Source organism: Myotis myotis, unplaced genomic scaffold, assembly GCF_014108235.1.
Source record: "Myotis myotis isolate mMyoMyo1 unplaced genomic scaffold, mMyoMyo1.p scaffold_m19_p_14, whole genome shotgun sequence".
In the NCBI taxonomy this organism is placed as follows: Eukaryota; Metazoa; Chordata; class Mammalia; order Chiroptera; family Vespertilionidae; genus Myotis; species Myotis myotis.
In genome coordinates, this window is record NW_023416318.1 from 20,381,053 (window position 1) to 20,397,619 (window position 16,567).

A 16,567-nucleotide genomic window follows, 5' to 3' on the forward strand; every position below is an offset into this window, starting at 1 on the left:
TTACTAATATTTATCTTGGGCAATTGGCTCTGGATAAATTTTACTTCATTTAAAATAAAATGGAAATACATTTTTAAATGTAATCTAAAAACAGACTATTTTACTAAAATGAAATAGAAATAATATATTTTTTCTAATAGGAACATCAGATTTAAAATTAAAAATTAGCCCTAGCTGGTTGGCTCAGTGATTAGAGTGTTGGCCTATGGACTGAAGGGTCCCAGGTTTGATTCCGGCCAAGAGCACATGCCCAGGTTGCGGGTTCAGTCCCCATGGGGGATGTGCAGGAGGCAGCCAATCAATGATTCTCTCTCATCATTGATGTTTTGATCTCTCTCTCCCTCTACCTTCCTCTCTGCAATCAATAAAAATATATTAAAAAATAATAGTAAAATTAAAAATTACCTCCTAAACTTATCTTTCTTGTCTTTTAAGTCATCAACCTCATTGTGTGTGAATAGATCAGCTATACGTGTAATAAGATTTGCATTAATACAGTTCATGTTGCATGGCGTAGCTACTATGGCATTCATATTTTTGTGGCAATACTCAATACATTGTTCAACCTAAAAAACATAGAATAAAAAATGAATGTTGAAAATAGCAGCATAAAGGATAGTATAATATCAATACCTTTCAAAGGTAAAGTTCATTAAAAGCCTTATCTATGTATTGCTACGTACTATCTGGGTTTTGCTTATCTGGGTTATCTACACTGTTCCAAAGTGGTCCAGCAGGTCAAATTTGTACAAACATATATCCATAGCTAGAATAATCATTTTCCACCTTCTTAAGATATTTTAAAAAGTAATGCAATGAGCATCTTTCATAGCTGTGGCAGGTATAAATCTTAGTCCACAAACTCAAGTATATAGGATATGTGACTTCTTATCACTGAACTTAGATAACAATTTTAAGTTTCCATTTCTCTGAGTAGCAGAAACATAATTTCAGTCAATTCAGGATTTTCTCAGTTGTGTTGTGCTTGTTCTCTTCCTCCTTCTCCAACCTGAGGTATATTTATTTACTTTTTTTCATATTAAATCATTTATGAAAATTTACTTTTTGAGGTGGACTTGGGTTCCAGGGAAAACTAGCATTGGCAAATCATGTAGTCTTCAAAATACTTTGCTTATGGCAGAAAAATATCCTTTGGGCCTTAGATTTCAGAATTCAAATGTTAAGGATTCTTTTAATTTCTGTTTTTTTCTGTAACCCTTTCCTGAAGCAATTAATACCAACAACTAACTAGGGGAGGACTAAGGAATAAAAAGAACATAGTAAACTAGTAAAACCCCAATCAATCAAATAAACAAACAAATTTCACATCTGTTAGCATAGCAAAGGAGTGTTCTGCCCTGTGTAATCTTCTTGGGGACTAAAAGCAAATATTTACTTAAAGGAAAACCATAAGAATATATAAAAACATTTGAATGATAAACAAATTCATTAACAAAAAAAATACAAATATATTTCATGTTAAAACTTGATATATGTTTATGCACATATGCTTTTATGTTTCATCAACTACTCTTAAACAATAGAATGAATGAGCATCTGATTTACACATACAAAATTATATTATTTAATAGTTGGGTATTGGTTCTTAATTTGCTGAACTATAAATGAAAGACACAAATTAACAAAACATGCTTAAAAAAATTACTTAAATAGTGAAACAAATATATTCCAATTAATTTTCATTTAACTTGATTTTAGAGCAAATTCTTTGTTAGAGTAAAGTTAATTCTGTTTTGTTTCATCTAATACAACAGAGAGCTACTCCTTGAGGATAAATTGCTTGCTTTATAGGCATCATATACAAATGATATATAACAGCCTTAACCCCTTTCACAACAGAATAAAATACCTCAAACATGAGCAGTTTATTCTAATGGAATCACACTCTTGAATTAACAATTACTTCAGAACTTGAAGGAAAAATCAAGTTAAATATTAGATCAAGCATGGGTGAGCAGAAGACCTTAGATCTTTTATTAATACTTACCAATGAATCCATTTTCAAAAACTCTGAAGAAATAAGAATTGAAATGACATTTCCTGGCTCTTAAAAAAAAACAAAAACAAACATTTAAATTCTCCTTTTTATTTGTACCTCAAATTCCTGAGAAAAGGCTCCTTCTCACCTTAAAAGAGGATGATACTCTAATAAGAACAATTTAAGATTATCTTACTATGGCTTACATATGTGAAAGAAAGAAAATGCAATGTTCAAACTTAGGGTATAAAGAAAATGCACAGTAAATTTGCCCTGGAATTAGATGCATTATCAAGTAAGAGGACTCCAGTTAAAGATACAAGATATGCAAATTTCTCCTTAACTAAACCAGGGAAAAAGATAATTAAAATTGAGGAAAGCCCTAACCGGTTTGGTTCAATGGATAGAGCATCGGCCTGTGGCCTGGGGGGGTCCCAGGTTCGATTCCAGTCAAGGGCATGTACCTTGGTTGCGGGCACATCTCCAGTGGGGAGTATACAGGAGGCAGCTGATCAATGTTTCTCTCTCATCGATGTTTCTAACTCTCTATCTCTCTCCCTTCCTCTCTGTAAAAAAATCAATAGAATATATTAAAAAAAAACCAGAATATAACTCATCACACAAAAATCAGTGAGAAAATTTTTTAAATGATTGAGAGCCCTTGTTCATAAAAAGCAGTTCAATGCTTTTTAAGAACAAGTATTTAATGAAAAAGATTCTGAAAGACAATACAAAATTTACTTCTGCAGAAATGCTAAAGTTCCTTCCTAAAGGCAGACTGAGTGAAGCCAGGGAGAGGAGGATGCCAAATGATGCTACTGTTTCAGTAAACCTAACTCATCTCCTATGAGTTATAGTTAAGAAAAAGAAAAATCTGATTTTTACCATTATAGTACTAAGACAATCCAACTAAAGAAAAATCTGATTTTTACCATTAAAGCACTAAGACAATCCAACTAAAGAACTATACAAACAATGATTAAAATAAGTAACCCCTATCTTTTCTTAAATAACAACTCTAGATGAAAGTTTCTCAGATAGAAATGAAGGGAGGAAGGAGCTGGTGAAAGAGTTCCTCAGGAAATTATAATATAATCCATTCCAGTTAAGACCCATTGTCTAGATTATCAGAGATTTAATTAAGCATTTTGGTAGTTTTCCAGATCAGAATAAAGATTATGTGTGTAAAAGTTTACATTTCTAGTCATTTTTTAAGGTCAAAGATTACAGTGACTAGTTTTGCTCTACTTTTACCTTTACCATCCACATAAATATGCTGGATCAAGCAATAGCTTTTTTTTCTCTCTACATATTTTGATTTTTACTTCACACATACATATCATCTGCATGGTCCAGTATCTCTGGACTCTGATTGGCTGAAATTTTTTTAAATTAATTCATTTTATTTAATCATAAACCACTAGAAACATTTTCCATTAAAATAGAAATTATAAACTTCTTCAGAAAATTTTTATACTGTCAGTATAGATTCATTTACTAATAAGAGGTTAGAAATATTTTGGTGCTGGCCAGTGTAGCTAAGTAGTTGAGCATGACCTATGAACTGGGAAGTCACAGTTTAATTCCCAGGACAGGGCACATGCCTGGATTGCTAGCATGATCCCCAGAGGGGGTGTGTGAGAGGCGGTCAAGCAATGATTTTCTCTTATCATTGATGTTTCTGTCTCTCTCTCCCTTTCCCTTCCTCTCTGAAATCAATAAAAATGTATATTTTTTAAAAAGAAATATTTTGGTACTGCTGTAAATAGCAATTTTAGTGCACAGAAAGACTTTCTTAAACCACTAGTGAGATTTCCTATATAAAACTATGCCCAATGAAAGATTACTTAGTAATTAGTCTTCTTATCATCTAGAATAGTGGTTCTCAAACTTTTGCTCTCAAGGTCCCTTTGTAATCTGAAAATCAGACTCCTAAAGAGCTTTTGTTTATATGGGTTATATGAGTATTTACCATGTTAAAGATTAAAACAGAAAATGTATTAATTTACTTTAAAAAAATAATAAACTTATTACATATTCACATATTTTTATGAAAAATAACTAGTATATTTTCCAAAATGAAAAAAACCAGTGAGAATAACATTGACATATTTTGCAATTTGTTCAATGTCTCACTTAACAGAAATCAGCTGGATTCTCATATCTGGTTCTATATTCAATATATGGGTATCTTTTTTGATGTTATTTCAAAACTTGACAAATGGTACTTTCTTAAGGTTAGTTGCAATGGGGTCTGAAATTGTATCAATGAACTTTTCCATTCTATTACCTTAAAATCCACTGATTTATCTTGTGCTTTGAATCTTTAACTCCATGCATAATTTTTAAAAAAATATGTTTTATTGATTTTTTTACAGAGAGGAAGGGAGAGGGATATAGAATTAGAAACATTGATAGGAGAGAAACATCAATCAGCTGCCTCCTGCACACCTCCTACCGGGGATGTGCCCGCAACCAAGGAACATGCCCTTGACCGGAATCGAACCTGGGACCTTTCAGTCCGCAGGTTGACGCTCTATCCACTCAGCCAAACCAGTTAGGGCTCTATGCACGATTTTTAACATCATGTACTAGTCAAGGAAAATATTGGTTCACGGAGTTATGCAGATCTTCCAAATGTTGAACCATTTCATTGTACAATATATTAAAAAATCACACTTGTTAATATGACTGCAAGTCTCATCAGAAAAGTCTTTAAATATTAAGAAGCTGTCAAGCATATAAATGTTTTCCAAACTTTCTCACTTGAAAGCTTGAATTTTATCATTGGCAACAAATACTAGCAGTTGTTTCTTTTTAATTGACCAGCTCATTTAATTCATTCTCTTTTCTTTTCTTTTTTTGGTGTTTTTTTTGTTGTTGTTGTTAATCCTTACCCAAGGATATTTTTCCATTGATTTTTTAGGGAGAGTGGAAAAGGGAGGGAAAGACAGAGAGAAACATGGATGTGAGAAACACATCGATTGGTTGCCTCCTGTACGAGCCCTGACCAAGGCCTGGCCTGGGAAGGAGACTGCAACCAAGGTATATGCCCTTGGCCGGAATTGAATCCGGGACTCTTTAGTCTGCAGGCCAATGCTCTATCCACTGAGCAAAACCAGCTAGGGCTTAATTAATTTTCAAGACAATATCTGCCAAATGCCTAGGTCTGAGTAACCATAATTTGTCTGTCAGTCATTCTCTCAAGTAAACACAGTTTTCAATTTTTAAAAAAAGCAACGAGGTTAGATTGCAACTCAAACAACTGTACAAGTGCTTTTCCTCAAGACAACCATCATACTTTGGTGTGTGGCAGAATATTAAAAAGATGTATACTCAAGATGTATATTCTGTATACTCACACAGAATATTAAAAAGATGTATACTCAAGGCACAAAACTTAATAAAATTAGTAATTTTTACCATTTCATCAAGGACATTCTTAAGTGAACCTGGATTTTTTTTTTTCCTTTTAACTTTGAGTTCATGGTGCTGAAGAATACAGAGACCACTAGTACAGTTTGGTGCACTGGCCTTGATATATGCTAAAGCTGCAACAGTTTTACATCTGTACCACCTGGACAAATGTCAACACATAAAGACAAATAACATCTTGGTTTAATTATGCAAATTGTCTTGACCTCCTGGATCCTCTAAAAGAATCCTCTAGGACTCCAGTGGTCCATGTACCATACAATGGGAATTGCTGATGTAGAGACCTGTCCATTCGCCATACATCCTATATAATAAAAGGCTAATATGCAAATCAACCAAACAGCAGAACGACCGGTTGCTATGACGTGTACTGACCGCCACGGGGCAGATGTTCAATGCTGGAGCTGCCCCCTGGTTGTCAGTGCACTCCCACAGGGGGAGTGCAGCTCAACCAGAAGTCAGGCTCATGGCTGGTGAGCGTAGCGGAAGTGGTGGGAGCCTCTCCCGCCTCCGTGGCAGCGCTAAGCCATCAGTCGGACATCCCCCCCGGGCTCCTGGACTGCAAGAGGGTGCAGGCCAGGATGAGGGACCCCCCCCCTGAGTGCACAAATTTCGTGCACTGGGCTTCTAGTTCATTATAATTTACTAAAAAATATGAGGTATGTTTTCTAAAGGGCAATTACTAATTTGTGTATAAACGCTAATGTTCAAGCAATTATCCACATTTCATGTTCGGCCTGAAGCAACTACCAGGTGACACACAAACTTAACAACAAAGTAAGTAATAGATTGTCTTTTACCTAAAGTGGGCATCTCACAACCTTTATTCTCCTTAGTGTTCCTTTTAACATACTTTATCAACCAGTTGAAAATTTGAACATCACAGTGAACTGAAATGTCCACCTCTTCCCAGCGCTGGGCATCCATAGATAAATATTCAGCAAAGTACTTCATTTCTGATATCAATAGGTCTCGTGGGCAAATAAAATCTTCTTTCAAATTTTTTGCTTCATCACATACATGGATCACCATATTTGGCCTTCATAAAAAATGTTACATAGAAATAAAATTATTAGAATTTCAGAAGAGGAGTCAAGAATATTAACATTTATTGGAAGTATGCGAACGAGATGTTTTTTAAGATTTGACCACAAATCAGTTTTATAGGATTTAAGTGTCTTGCTAATCTTATCCATATCTGAGATTATGAAAATTTTAATTAAACTACTCACTTAATTAGACAAATAAAAATATTTTTTACTATGGGACTCATAATTTACAGGTTTTAAATTCATTATTTTCAAGGTATAAGTAAATTATGAAAATTTAAAAAACAGTACCAATTCATGAAGAAAAATTAAGTAATACATCCTAATTCTTGTGATGAACATAAAACAGTACTTTTACATGGCTATGGGTCTTGGAAGTAGATAAAGCTGAATATTAAAATTTCCTTACTAATAATAAGTAGAAAAAAACAGTTAAAACTATTCACTAAAAAATAAAAAAATTAGTAGAGTAACTTAGTTATTTTTAACAGCAAGAAAGTTTGTCAGGCCTGGTTGGGTGGCTCTGTGGATGAGGTTTAACTCCTGAACAAGGAGGTCATGATTTTATTCCCAGTCAGGGTACAAGCCGGGTTGTGGGCTGGATCCCCAGCACGGGGTGTGGTGTGTAGGAGGCATCCAATCGATGATTTTCATCATTGATGTTTCTCTCTCTCTCTGAAATCAATAAAAATATATTTAAAAACAATAACAATAAAAACTTTTTTTTAAAAAAAGAAAGTTTGTCAGGCATTCAATAAATATAAATTAGTAAATATAGTTAAAATAATTCTTAAAACTACAATGTGCTTATTTAGATATTTTTTAATAATTTGAGAATAAGTTTAGATGATACATCAGAATGACTGCTTCGAAAATTATGTACTCCTTGAATTTAGTATCCTTTGAAAAGTATATCACCTCAAAAAGAAACATTAGTGTGATCCACAATTGCCTTCATGTCATTACAAAAGGAAGAGATTAAATAAGAAGGGATACACTGTCCTACAAGATGAACTGGATGTGTGTTTAGTGGAACTTTATTTCTAAATATAAAAAATTACCACTATGCTCTACATCTCAAACAAATATAAAATGTTACTGAATGTCAACTGTAATTGAAAAATAAAAATAAGTAAGTAAATAATTGCATTTGAAATAAAATTGGGCTACCAGAAAAAGGGTTATTAATCAACACTCTTGTCCAAGTCAAAAGAATTTAAATAACTCTCTGAAAATTGTTCTTCCAAATAAATTATGGTCAAAATATAAACAGGTAATGGCTGGTATAATGAAGCATAAAGTTTCTGTGGCTTTTTGGACCACTATCTGAAATACTAGATAATTCCGTGTAAAAAAATTATCTGATAAAATGTTTGTGATACAAACTTAGCAGTTAAAAAAATCTACGTAGCCCTGGCTGATCCGGCTCAGTGGATAGAGCGTCGGCCTGCAGACTGAAGGGTCCCAGGTTTGATTCCAGTCAAGGGCATGTACCTTGGTTGTGGGCACATCCCCAGTAGGGGGTGTGCAGGAGGCAGCTGATTGATGTTTCTAGCTCTCTATCCCTCTCCCTTCCTCTCTGTAAAAAATCAATAAAATATATTTTTTTAAAAATCTACGTAAAAATTATATGTAAATAAACTAAAAATCACTTTTAAAGGGTGATTTTATTTTATTGTGGTAAAATATACATTACATAAAATTTGCCTTTTTAAGAGTACAGTTCAGTGGCATTAAGCACATTCACATTGTTGCAATTATCACTACCATCCATCTCCAAGATGTTTTCAAAAGGGTAAATGTTATAGTATGTGATTTACATAGTAATAAAACTGTTATAAAAAGAACTATCTAAACTGAAAATACACAAAAGAACTTTTAGAGACAATGAAAATATTCTATATCTTCATTTGGGTCATGGTTACATGGTGAGCCCATTTGTTAAAACTCATCAAAGTGAACACTTAAAATATGGGCAGTTGACTGTATGTAAAGTATACAAAACAATACAAAAGTATCAAGACTTGCAATACAGCCCTGGCTGGTGTGGTTCAGTTGGTTGGAGCATTGCATACACCAAAAGGTGGCAGGTTTGATTCCAGGTTAGGGCACATACCCAGGTTGCAGGTTTGATCCCCGGTCCGCTTGGGCAACCAATCAATGTTTCTCTTCCACATTGATCTCTCTCTCTCTCTCTCTCTCTCTCTCTCTCTCTCTCTCTCTTCCTTCCTCTCTCTACAATCAATAAAAGAAAAAAATAGGGAGATTTAAAAATAACTTGTAATATATTGAAAGATATATTCTAATTTTTAAATGTTTCTATAATGAATAATTATATTCAAATACGTCATTCTAAAATACATACCCAGTTTCTTTAATAAAACTGGAGAACTAATAATTGACTTTTCCTTTAGATTTAAAATTTACTTTTCAAAGTTTTAGGTTAATAGATGTTATTTCTAATATTTACAAAATGAAAATAAAATTTTAAAATGAAAAACTAGTCCAACTTATAAACAACACAAATAAGCATATGTTTAGCTATCAAGCAATTATATATAGTTCAACATATGAACTAATTTCAACTGTTTCAGCAATTGTGGTATTCCTAAATTATGGTACCTGATGTATATAATCACCAGTCATGTATTTTATAATTTAAAGTTGATACTCATATTAAACTTATCTAGCAAAGAACCAGCCTCCTACCCTTCAGATTCTTCAGTCTCTTCTCCACCATTACGAGTAGTACAATTTTCACTTTCTGAAGAACAATTCCTTGTGGAAGCTTAAATACAGAAACAAACACATACAAAAACAAAGGGGGGAAGTTAGCATTTCTAGCTCAGAATGAATTTTTACTTATTGAATGGTTATACTGTAAATGCATGGCTTCCAAAGCTAGTTAAAGGTGGCACTTCCCTTAGTATTCCAAAGGTTTATGCAAGAAACAGTCCAAAAAAGGGATAACAAATTGCTAATGTTACAATGAAGATTTAAAAAATACTGATATGGCGTGTACAAATAGGGTCAAATGCTCAAAAGCCAATAATATAAATTTCCCTTCCTGAAGTAAATTTCACATCAATATTCTGACTGCTGTTGCTGAGATTAAAATAATTCACTACACTCTGAGGATTTCTAAAACCAGTTATTATTTCCAAGCAATTGCGAAAAACATCTCTTCTATCCTGCCACTGTGTCATTTGAAACTATCATTGACTGCAATAAAGGATAGACAGCTGTAAAAAAGATAACACAAGAGACAAGCAAAATTCCCTGAGGGAGGGGGAAAAAACCTTAAGTCAAATCCCTTTAATATTTATGACATAACTTGGAATAGTAAATTTTGGTATAGTAAATAAATTTTTTTGTTAATAATATTTGACCTGTATATTAACATTTAAAATTTTTTCAAATATAGAAAAGAAAAATTTCTAAAATTTAGGAAGACACAAAAATGTGTAGATTTTTCTATTAATGTTTATATTAGCCTTTACATAAATAAAGAAAAGATGATTGGAATACATAATAATTTGCAGAATTATCGTAAGGACAAACACTGCATTTTGTTTTAAAACCTTACCTGTTTTGGAAACGGCATCCTGATCAACAGAAGCCTCCTGAAATTCTCCCTGTGCGTCAAGAAGTGAGGATTTGATATACGTGGCTAAAGTTTCAACAGGACTCTCTCCAGCCATTAGGGGACTATACCGGTTGTCAACAGGTGAGCTTCCACTGCTCTTCAGTTCCTCAAACCTTTTTGCACACTGTGATAATATCAAAGGAAGAAAATGCAGGTCTGGGAGTTTTTGTTTGTTTTTAATTATGCTTTTATTTATTTTTAGAGAGAGAGGAAGGGAGAGGGATAGAGAGATGGAAACATTGATGAGAGAGAAACATTGATCGGCTGCCTCCTACACACCCCTACGGGGGGTGGAGCCCACAACCTGGGCCCGTGCCCTGACCTGGAATCGAACCAGTGACCTCTTGGTTCATGGATCAATGCTCAACCATTCAGCCACACTGATTGGGCTGGGAGTTTTAAAATTAAAAAATAAGAAAATATATTCTTGTCTGTTATTTGAAGATACTTTTCTATAATTATTTTTTTAGTTGTTCCTTGAAATTGATTACTTTTTCTAATTTTTTTTCAGAAGATATCTGTGGGACTGTTATTTACCTCTTTGGGCGTTAATCCAGGAACAAGCCTTGCCACAGTTTCCCAGTTAATCGTCTGATGGATTCCGATTAATGGATAAAGAAGCATGTCCAACACCATTTGGCTGTTATTGTTCAGGAAATTGTTGTTTTCTGAATATCCACGACTCATCTTTTGGAACTAGAGACAGATAAAAGCAGATTTATTTGCATCTGATATACAAATGTTTTCAGAACATTTTAAATTCCTAAAAATTATCTGCTACTATATAAAGTAAAGCTGACATAAAATAAACACAAAGGATATAGCTCAAACTCTTCAAATATAATAGTATTTTGACATTATGACTTGGTAAATGGATGGATAGAAGGATGGACAGATAGATAAATGATTAAAAGTGTAATGTGAAACTATTAATCATCAACTATAATTAGTGTTATTTTTATATGTTCGAAACAACTTTTTTGGGGAAAGTTCTTCTCTTCTTCCTTGTCTTCAGAAGCAATGGAACAATTGGCCCGATAAGTTTTAATCCTTAAATACACACCCTGACACTCATATATACAAAGCCAAGACACCTCCACACACAGGCACTTACTGAGCAGAATGGAGGCTTCCCTTGCTTCTTCACCTGACTCTCCACAAACCACATCCCCTATTTCAATCTAGGAGCCCTTGAATAACATGTGCAGTGGCCAAGGGTGTCCAAAATCTTCAGGCAATAGGATCACCAAGAAAAAAGGCTCCAGATGGCTTTCCGAATGCATGTAGTGCAATAAATATTCATTCAGTGGGTCCCAACTATGTGCCAAGCACCAGGGATGCAAAAATAAATATGGCATGGTACCGGTCCTCAAGGAGTTTATGGTTTAGCGCGAAGTATTAGCAGACAAACGGATCTTTTTAATATAATTTTCTGAGAGCCAAAGCAGAGGGGAGCCAGAGGGGCAGAGGAGGGACACATAACAGCTATTATTTACTGAGTACTTCCTAGGATGGTAGAACTGTTATTTCAATAAAATTTCACCACACCCCTATAAGAAAGGTGCTCTCCCCACTTTTACAAGATGAAGAAATAGGTTCAGAGAAGTACAAGGCCACAGAAGTAATAAGAGGCAGGGCAAGGTAAAACTGACGCTCACATCCATGTTGTTTCCATTATATACAAGAGGTATATTACAGGGAGACAGCAGGCTGGGAATGATGACTTAGGGTAGAGAAAGACAGTCTAATTTTGAAGTCAGTTATAATTCAAAGAAATAATTCTGAAAGCTTCTGCTTGTGAGGTAAGGGAGGGGGAAGGCTGTGGTATCAGAACAAAAATGAAGCCACGACATTTAAACTTAGAGAAGTTTAAGTATTTCTGGCAATTATACTTCAATAAAGCCAAGATTTAAAAAATAATTTTAAAAAACTTTTTTTTTTTGGTATCAATGTATGTGAGACGTCTCTTATCTTATTCAAACACGTGCTGAGCCCTTGCTATGGGCCAGGCATTCTATCTGAAGTTAGAACATAAACTTACATATGAAAATAAGACAAAGGTTTATGGCTAGTCATATCTATGATTCAACTGATGATGAATTCTGGGTTGGGAATGTAATCACCAAAGAGAAGCTGTTACTACGGAAAACTACATCTATTGTAGGGCATGAAGTATGAAAACAAGAATCCACTGACAGACTGGTGCAGTGCCAAAAGCAGTGCACCCAGGAGTCCATAGCTCTGCTTTGAGTATTAACTCCACACATGCTAGTCAAGGCAAGTGATCTGAACTTCAGTAGTTAGACTAAATGATGATAATACCGCCCCAACTGGTTTGGCTCAGTGGATAGAGTGTTGGCCTGTGGACTGAAGGGTCCCAGGTTGGATTCCGGTCAAGGGCATGTACCTTGGTTGCGGGCACATCCCCATTAGGGAGTGTGCAGCAGGCAGCTGATCGATGTTTCTCTCATCAATGTTTCTAACTCTCTACGCCTCTCCCTTCCTCTCTGTAAAAAATCAATAAAATGTATTTTTAAAAAGATGATAATTCTTCTGACTGACATCATAGAGAGAATCAAAGGGATTATTTTGTGAGAGCACTTTGAAAACAATGAAAGCGCCTCACGAATGAGAGTTATCTACCTCCTAGCATTGTGCTGAGGATTATGCGAGATGTTTTAATGTTCAGATGGGGAGTTGGAATGTAGAAGCTCTCAGTAAGGGTTAACTATGATTAGGACTATGTAACTGTTTCCATAAAACACTGATATAAGACATCAGGTGGCAGACATAAAGTTATCCTACATGTATCTGCCTGAGCATTAAAAAGAAACACTTAAGGTACTACATGGTTCAGATTACTTATCTCTGTGCCTCAATTTCCTCATCTGTAAAACAAAAAAATAGTGGCTAGCCCACATACTTTTGAGGACATATGGACAGTGCTACCTGGTACACAGTAAGGACTATGTAATGTTTGTAGTAGTAACATTACCATTCTGGACATCCTCAGATTAAACAAATTCATATAGATAAATGTGGCAGATAAGAGACAGTAACTTTTCAATGAAGTATCCTTTTGACAAAATGAGTAAAAAAGTCAGATCTAGATTCTTATCCAGTTTTTACCACTTTCAATAGTCTCAGCTATAAGAAAATAATACCTACCTTTGGTGTTACTGTGAGGATTAAATAGTAATAGATATAGCATCCAGCACACTATCTGGCATACAAAACGTGCTCAGTAAATAACTTGTCACCACTATTATTATTTTTCTTCCTCCTATTTTGGCCATTATTGGCATTAAAAATTTCTAAGAATAATTTTAATAACTGTAAATGAGCCCAAGTAAAAATAGATTTTCCAGAACTTCACTGTCCTCCACCTGTGTGCCTGGTACATCATCACTTTTTCACACCACACAATTTGGGATGCATGTTAGGGCATAGGGTAGTTTTGTACAATTTATTTGGGTCTCAGTCTAAAACAGAGTTCAGGGCAAGGAACAGGGGTACTTTTTTTTCCACTTCCAAAACATTTATTTAAAATTCCTAAAATACTTATTGTGTCCTACAATGTGTAGGCACCTACTAGCTAATCAAAAATACAGTCCGGACTAAATACTTAAAAACGTGTATGTATATTTCAAATAGGGTACTCACAATATACATGTGTAAGAATAATTTAGCCCTAACTGGTTTGGCTCAGTGGATAGAGCGTCGACCTGCGGCCTGAAAGGTCCCAGGTTCGATTCCAGTCAAGGGCATGTACCTTGGTTGCGGGCACATCCCCATTAGGGAGTGTGCAGGAGGCAGCTGATCGATGTTTCTAACTCTCTATTCCTCTCCCTCTCCCTTTCTCTCTGTAAAAAAATCAATAAAATACATATATGTAAAAAATAAACTTATTTGTTAAAAAAAAGAATAATTTAAATCATTTAGAGATGAAAAAAAACTTTTTTAACCTGAAGCTGATACAATTTTTCAAAGTGGGTAGTCTTAATCTTCTTTTTTTTAAATTAAATCTTTACTGTTCAGATTATTACAGTTGTTCTTTTTCCCCCCAGAGGGTCCCACTCAGTTCCTACCCCATCCTCTGCCCTTACCCCCCCAACTGTCCTCATCCATAGGTGTAGCATTTTTTTAAAAATATATATTTTATTAATTTTTTACAGAGAGAAAGGGAGAGGGATAGAGAGTTAGAAACATGGATCAGCTGCCTCCTGCACACTCCCTACTGGGGATGTGCCCACAACCAAGGTACATGCCCTTGACCGGAATCAAACCTGGGACCATTGAGTCCCCAGGCCAATGCTCTATCCACTGCGCAAAACCAGTTAGGGCAGGTGTACGATTTTTGTCCAGTCTCTTCCTGCACCCTCCACACTCCTTCCCGCACCCCCACCCCCTCGCCGAGAATAGTCAGTCCACTCCCTTTCTATGCCCCTGATTCTATTATATTCACCAGTTCATTCTGTTCTTCAGATTTTTTATTCACTTGATTTTTAGATTCACTGTTTGATAGATGTGTATTTGTTGTTCATAATTTTTATCTTTACCTTTTTCTTCTTCCTCCTCTTCTTAAAGGATACCTTTCAGCATTTCATATAATACTGGTTCGGTGGTGATGAATTCCTTTAGCTTTTCCTTATCTGTGAAGCTCTTTATCTGACCTTCAATTCTGAATGATAGCTTTGCTGGGTAAAGTAATCTTGGTTGTAGGTTCTTGGTATTTATCACTTTGAATATTTCTTGCCACTCCCTTCTGGCCTGCATAGTTTCTGTTGAGAAATCAGCTGACAGTCGTATGGGTACTCCCTTGTAGGTAACTGACTGTTTTTCTCTTGCTGCTTTTAAGATTCTCTTTGTCTTTTGCTCTTGGCATTTTAATTATGATGTGTCTTGGTGTGGTCCTCTTTGGATTCCTTTTGTTTGGGGTTCTCTGTGCTTCCTGGACTTGTAAGTCTATTTCTTTCACCAGGTAGGGGAAGTTTTCTGTCATTATTTCTTCAAATAGGTTTCAATATCTTGCTCTCTCTCTTCTTCTGGCACCCCCCTAATTCGGATGTTGGTACGCTTGATATTGCCCCAGAGGCTCCTTACACTATCTTCATGTTTTTGGATTCTTTTTTCTTTTTGTTTTTCCAGTTGGTTGTTGCTTCTTCGTATTTCAAATCTTTGACTTGATTCTTGCGATCCTCTACTCTGCTGTTGAATCTCTGTATAATATTCTTTATTTCAGTCAGTGTATGCTTAATTTCTAGTTGGTCCTTTTTCATTACCTCGAGGGTCTCACTAGATTTCTTGAGGGTCTCACTAAATTTATCGGCACTTTCTATAAAATTCTTGAAAAACCTTATAACTGTGGTTTTGAACTCTATATCCAGTAGTTTGGTTTCCTCCATTTCTGTCATTTGTGACCTGTTTCTTTGTCTCCGCATTTTTTATGCTTCCCTGTGTTAATAGAGTGGCTTTCTGTGCTAGGTGTCCTATAGGGCCCACTAGCTCAGCCTCCCCAATTATCTGAGGTGGACACTCTCGGTGCACCCCCTTGTGGGCTTTGTGCACAGTCTTGTTGTAGTTAAGCCTTGATTGTTGTAGGTATCACTGGGAGGAATTGACCTCCAGGCCAATTGGCTGTGAGAATCAGCTGTGTCTGCAGTGGGAGAGCTGTGCTGGAGACACCCTTCTGGGGCAAGACTTGCTTCAATGGGGCTTTGGTGCTCACTGAGTCTGCCCCCTGAGTGTGTCCCTTATGGATCTGAGGAGTTGTAATCTGGATGGTCCCACTCTGACCACTGGGTACACTGGCTCTTGGATCTCTAAGGAGGTGCTAACTTAGCCTCTGCCTGAGGCTACCCAGCAGTAGCTATGGAGAGATCTGCAGATTCCTCTTCTTTGTTTGAGGTTTGGAGGTGCCCAGAAGAGGCCCAGCTGAAGCAATGCAAGCTGCTGTGAGGCCTTGGGCCTTCTTTTGGAAGTTCTGGGTCTCTCTGACCCAGCTGCAGTTTGTTAGGTAATTTTCAGATTGCAAAGGGCCAGGCCTTTCATATGCAAAAGCCTCTGTGCACAGCTTGGGTGGGGCGGGGTCTCAGGGGATCAACAGGGCGGATAAAGCAGCTATGGCTGCTCCTCAGTCTTACCCTAAGAGGCCCTGCGTCTCAGTGTCCCGGTAATCGCTGCAAGCACCTCTGAGAGCAAGCTGCCCTCGAGTTCCAATCGATGCCAAACACTTCAGTTTCTCCCCGTATGAGTCTGGGTCCCCAGAGACTCGCCCACAACTGGATTCAGGGCCGTCGGGAGCTTGAGACTCCCTCCCGATTGAAAAAGACAACCGCGTCCTCAGTTGCCGGCCCTTTCCATGTGTGCCTTCGTACCTCTGCACTTTACTTCTGCACCTCCTGAGTCTCAGTGTGCTTTTCTCTTTCCTTCTAGTTG

At 36.1% G+C, this 16,567-nt stretch overlaps 1 protein-coding gene across 3 annotated transcripts in view; it reads right to left on the bottom strand.

Moving 5' to 3' along the window:
• Positions 1 to 16,567, bottom strand: part of KIAA1841 (KIAA1841 ortholog) — a 55,367-nt gene that overhangs the window by 37,170 nt on the left and 1,630 nt on the right. For 2 of the 3 annotated variants that reach the window (XM_036334441.1, XM_036334442.1), the window contains 6 exons: positions 10,667 to 10,825; positions 10,070 to 10,253; positions 9,193 to 9,271; positions 6,235 to 6,473; positions 2,009 to 2,067; positions 406 to 566 (listed from right to left, as the gene is read on the bottom strand). In XM_036334441.1, the coding sequence (XP_036190334.1) occupies positions 406 to 566; positions 2,009 to 2,067; positions 6,235 to 6,473; positions 9,193 to 9,271; positions 10,070 to 10,253; positions 10,667 to 10,816 (872 nt within the window). In that variant the 5' untranslated portion in view covers positions 10,817 to 10,825. Of the gene's footprint in view, positions 1 to 405; positions 567 to 2,008; positions 2,068 to 6,234; positions 6,474 to 9,192; positions 9,272 to 10,069; positions 10,254 to 10,666; positions 10,826 to 16,567 lie in introns of those variants that run through there. The other variant, XM_036334443.1, reaches the window with a different exon arrangement.